The sequence below is a fragment of the Coregonus clupeaformis genome, chromosome 15 (assembly GCF_020615455.1).
Source record: "Coregonus clupeaformis isolate EN_2021a chromosome 15, ASM2061545v1, whole genome shotgun sequence".
Lineage (NCBI taxonomy): Eukaryota > Metazoa > Chordata > Actinopteri > Salmoniformes > Salmonidae > Coregonus > Coregonus clupeaformis.
Genome location: NC_059206.1, coordinates 65,024,115 through 65,029,114, shown reverse-complemented (window position 1 = coordinate 65,029,114; position 5,000 = coordinate 65,024,115). Strand labels below are relative to the sequence as shown.

General features: G+C 48.5%; 1 protein-coding gene across 1 annotated transcript in view; it reads right to left on the bottom strand.

Moving 5' to 3' along the window:
* The window catches only part of herc1 (HECT and RLD domain containing E3 ubiquitin protein ligase family member 1), a 217,215-nt gene that overhangs the window by 177,034 nt on the left and 35,181 nt on the right, over positions 1-5,000 (bottom strand). The window contains 2 exon segments of the mRNA XM_045225293.1: positions 1,288-1,512; positions 3,425-3,550. Coding sequence (XP_045081228.1) covers positions 1,288-1,512; positions 3,425-3,550 — 351 coding nt within the window.

The window sequence follows — 5,000 nt, the reverse complement described above, 5'->3', positions numbered from 1 at the left end:
CTCTAATGGGAGAGGAGAGGAGAGAGGAGGAGACTGTGTTACTGCCAGCTGAGCTCTAATGGGAGAGGAGAGGAGAGAGGAGGAGACTGTGTTACTGCCAGCTGAGCTCTAATGGGAGAGGAGAGGAGAGAGGAGGAGACTGTGTTACTGCCAGCTGAGCTCTAATGGGAGAGGAGAGGAGAGAGGAGGAGACTGTGTTACTGCCAGCTGAGCTCTAATGGGAGAGGAGAGGAGAGAGGAGGAGACTGTGTTACTGCCAGCTGAGCTCTAATGGGAGAGGAGAGGAGAGAGGAGGAGACTGTGTTACTGCCAGCTGAGCTCTAATGGGAGAGGAGAGGAGAGAGGAGGAGACTGTGTTACTGCCAGCTGAGCTCTAATGGGAGAGGAGAGGAGAGAGGAGGAGACTGTGTTACTGCCAGCTGAGCTCTAATGGGAGAGGAGAGGAGAGAGGAGGAGACTGTGTTACTGCCAGCTGAGCTCTAATGGGAGAGGAGAGGAGAGAGGAGGAGACTGTGTTACTGCCAGCTGAGCTCTAATGGGAGAGGAGAGGAGAGGAGAGAGGAGGAGACTGTGTTACTGCCAGCTGAGCTCTAATGGGAGAGGAGAGGAGAGAGGAGGAGACTGTGTTACTGCCAGCTGAGCTCTAATGGGAGAGGAGAGGAGAGAGGAGAGGGTGACAGTCTCACTATGCAGTACGACAAGGTAAAACAGCAGAGCAACAGGATGTTTTTTGCATGGTTTTAAAGACAGGATGTTTTACTTGCCCAGAGCTGTTTCAGGAGACATAACAGCGTTAGGAGAGGAGACCGTTTTTCATCTAGGCTATCAATATTATTGGAAACAGTCTATTCAGTGTTCAATGGTTTAATTACTGTATTACCGCTGTAAACCCTATTTCAGATATAGTCATATTTTTACATTTACATTTTAAGTCATTTAGCAGACGCTCTTATCCAGAGCGACTTACAGGAGCAATTAGGGTTAAGTGCCTTGCTCAAGGGCACATCGACAGATTTTTCACCTAGTCGGCTCGGGGAATAGAACCAGCGACCTTTCGGTTACTGGCACAACGCTCTTACCCACTAAGCTACCTGCCGCCCCTGGTCATAGACTGGAAGACTGCCAAGAACAGTGGTGCAGGGTTTGTTCTCCATCCATTCCCTACCTTCAATCCTGAAGCAACATAACGCAGGACCCCCCCCCCCCGCCTAAATAACGGTAGAGCCCTACTATATACTCTCTATGAGATAGAATGATCTGGAACAACCATGCTGCCTCTCTCCTCACCGTGTAGAAGCCCAGGTTCCTGAGCAGGGTCTTCATTAGGATCTCAGCCAGGTGTGTGTCAGGGTTGGTGCCGGGGGCTCCGTAGGGGGGGTCCAGGCTGCAGGAGGAGGCGGAGGAGGAGGCGGCCAGGGCCTCGGGGGCGTCAGGGGGACAGCTGAACCCCAGGAGGGACGCTACATGGGTGTGGTCTTGGAGCGAAGTCAGAATGATGTCCAGCTGCATCCTCTGGAAACACAGGGTCAGAGATGAGGGGTTAGAGGTCAGGGACAGGGACAGGATGCGGCTAAAGGGAGATACACAGAGGTCAGCTATCTATCTATCTATGGCAGCATTTTGACCAAACGTGCACTTAGTTTCGTTTGACCTCTTTTCTATTGAAATGTCTTTGTATATATCCATAAAAATGATGCTGATTCATGATTTCGACTGGCTGAGAAAAGCTGCCTGCCTGTCTGTCTGTCTCATCACAAATCCCGACTCCTGACACGTTCATTACTATGGGACAGCTGGAGATCGAATTTCAATAGTGAAACAATGTTGCAAATGTCGGAGTGACAGACAGCAAGGTTTATACAAATCTCCGCTGTTGAAAACTAAATGTTAGTCTAAACGAAATGTGAGATAATGTCTAGATGCTTTTTATAGTGGAGATCAAGTTTATAAATTGCCTGGCTGGGCTGATGAGACAGTGGATTGGGCAGTCAGATGGAACAGAGTAAATAGGCATTTTAACGTCAATAGATTTAGCCGGTGGTAACTTGTGGAATAGACACCGGCTGGAATGCGCTTTTAACCAATCAAATCAAATCAAATCAAATTTTATTGGTCACATGCGCCGAATACAACAGGTGCAGACATTGCAGTGAAATGCTTACTTACAGCCCTTAACCAACAGTGCATTTATTTTAAACAAAAAAAAGTAAGAATAAAACAACAACAAAAAAGTGTTGAGAAAAAAAGAGCAGAAGTAAAATAAAGTGACAGTAGGGAGGCTATATGTACAGTAAAATAAAGTGACAGTAGGGAGGCTATATATACAGGGGGGTACCGTTGCAGAGTCAATGTGCGGGGGCACCGGCTAGTTGAGGTAGTTGAGGTAATATGTACATGTGGGTAGAGTTAAAGTGACTATGCATAAATACATTTTACATTTACATTTTAGTCATTTAGCAGACGCTCTTATCCAGAGCGACTTACAGTTAGTGAATACAATTTTTATTTTTTATTTTTCATACTGGCCCCCCGTGGGAATCAAACCCACAACCCTGGCGTTGCAAACGCCATGCTCTATCAACTGAGCTACATCCCTGCCGGCCATTCCCTCCCCTACCCTGGACGACGCTGGGCCAATTGTGCGCCGCCCATGAGTCTCCCGGTCGCGGCCGGCTGCGACAGAGCCTGGATTCGAACCAGGATCTCTAGTGGCACAGTTAGCACTGCGATGCAGTGCCTTAGACCACTGCGCCACTCAGGAGTTAAATACTTAACAGAGTAGCAGCAGCGTAAAGAGGATGGGGTGGGGGGGCAGTGCAAATAGTCCGGGTAGCCATGATTAGCTGTTCAGGAGTCTTATGGCTTGGGGGTAGAAGCTGTTGAGAAGTATTTTGGACCTAGACTTGGCACTCCGGTACCGCTTGCCGTGCGGTAGCAGAGAGAACAGTCTATGACTAGGGTGGCTGGAGTCTTTGACAATTTTGAGGGCCTTCCTCTGACACCGCCTGGTATAGAGGTCCTGGATGGCAGGGAGCTTTGCCCCAGTGATGTACTGGGCCGTACGCACTACCCTCTGTAGTGCCTCAGCACTCAGGATTAGACCCACCTGTTGTATATCAGACCGTATACCACGGGTATGACACAACATTACATTTTTACTGCTCTAATTACGTTGGTAACCAGTTTATAATAGCAATAAGACACCTCAGGGGTTTGTGATATATGGTCAATATACCACGGCTAAGGGCTGTATCCAGACACTCGGTGTTGCGTCGTGCCTAAGAACAGCCCATAGCCGTGGTATATTGGCCGTATACCATACCCCCTCTGGCCTTATTGCTTAATTAGAACTAGGGCCTTATTGATATAGTCACAGGTAAATGGCGTTGTTCGGCCCGACGTGCAATACACCTATGGACTATACCTGTCCTTTAGAAAGACTCTCCCAGCGGTCAGGTCCCTGGGGCAGCAGGGAGTGAAGAAGCTCCATCCTCTCTCTCAGAGGAGGTAACAGCATAGTGGCCCCCACAGACAGAGTCTCGATCACAGCCTGGAGGAAACAGGGAGATGGGTCAACACAACAGAGACAGTGTTACAGCCAGACAACACAGAGACACAGAGACACAGTGTTAGAGCCGGACAACACAGAGACACAGTGTTAGAGCCTGACAACACAGAGACACAGTGTTAGAGCCTGACAACACAGAGACACAGTGTTAGAACCTGACAACACAGAGACACAGTGTTAGAACCTGACAACACAGAGACACAGAGACACAGTGTTAGAGCCTGACAACACAGAGACACAGAGACACAGTGTTAGAGCCTGACAACACAGAGACACAGTGTTAGAGCCTGACAACACAGAGACACAGAGACACAGTGTTAGAGCCGGACAACACAGAGACACAGTGTTAGAGCCTGACAACACAGAGACACAGTGTTAGAGCCTGACAACACAGAGACACAGTGTTAGAGCCTGACAACACAGAGACACAGTGTTAGAACCTGACAACACAGAGACACAGTGTTAGAACCTGACAACACAGAGACACAGAGACACAGTGTTAGAGCCTGACAACACAGAGACACAGAGACACAGTGTTAGAGCCTGACAACACAGAGACACAGAGACACAGTGTTAGAGCCTGACAACACAGAGACACAGTGTTAGAACCTGACAACACAGAGACACAGTGTTAGAGCCTGACAACACAGAGACACAGTGTTAGAGCCTGACAACACAGAGACACAGAGACACAGTGTTAGAGCCTGACAACAGAGACACAGTGTTAGAGCCTGACAACACAGAGACACAGAGACACAGTGTTAGAGCCTGACAACACAGAGACACAGAGTTAGAGCCTGACAACACAGAGACACAGAGACACAGTGTTAGAGCCTGACAACACAGAGACACAGTGTTAGAGCCTGACAACACAGAGACACAGTGTTAGAACCTGACAACACAGAGACACAGTGTTAGAGCCTGACAACAGAGACACAGTGTTAGAGCCTGACAACACAGAGACACAGAGACACAGTGTTAGAGCCTGACAACAGAGACACAGTGTTAGAGCCTGACAACACAGAGACACAGAGTTAGAGCCTGACAACACAGAGACAGAGACACAGTGTTAGAGCCTGACAACACAGAGACACAGTGTTAGAACCTGACAACACAGAGACACAGTGTTAGAGCCGGACAACACAGAGACACAGTGTTAGAGCCTGACAACACAGAGACACAGTGTTAGAGCCTGACAACACAGAGACACCGTGTTAGAACCTGACAACACAGAGACACAGTGTTAGAACCTGACAACACAGAGACACAGTGTTAGAACCTGACAACACAGAGACACAGTGTTAGAACCTGACAACACAGAGACACAGTGTTAGAGCCTGACAACAGAGACACAGTGTTAGAGCCTGACAACACAGAGACACAGTGTTAGAGCCTGACAACACAGAGACACAGTGTTAGAGCCTGACAACAC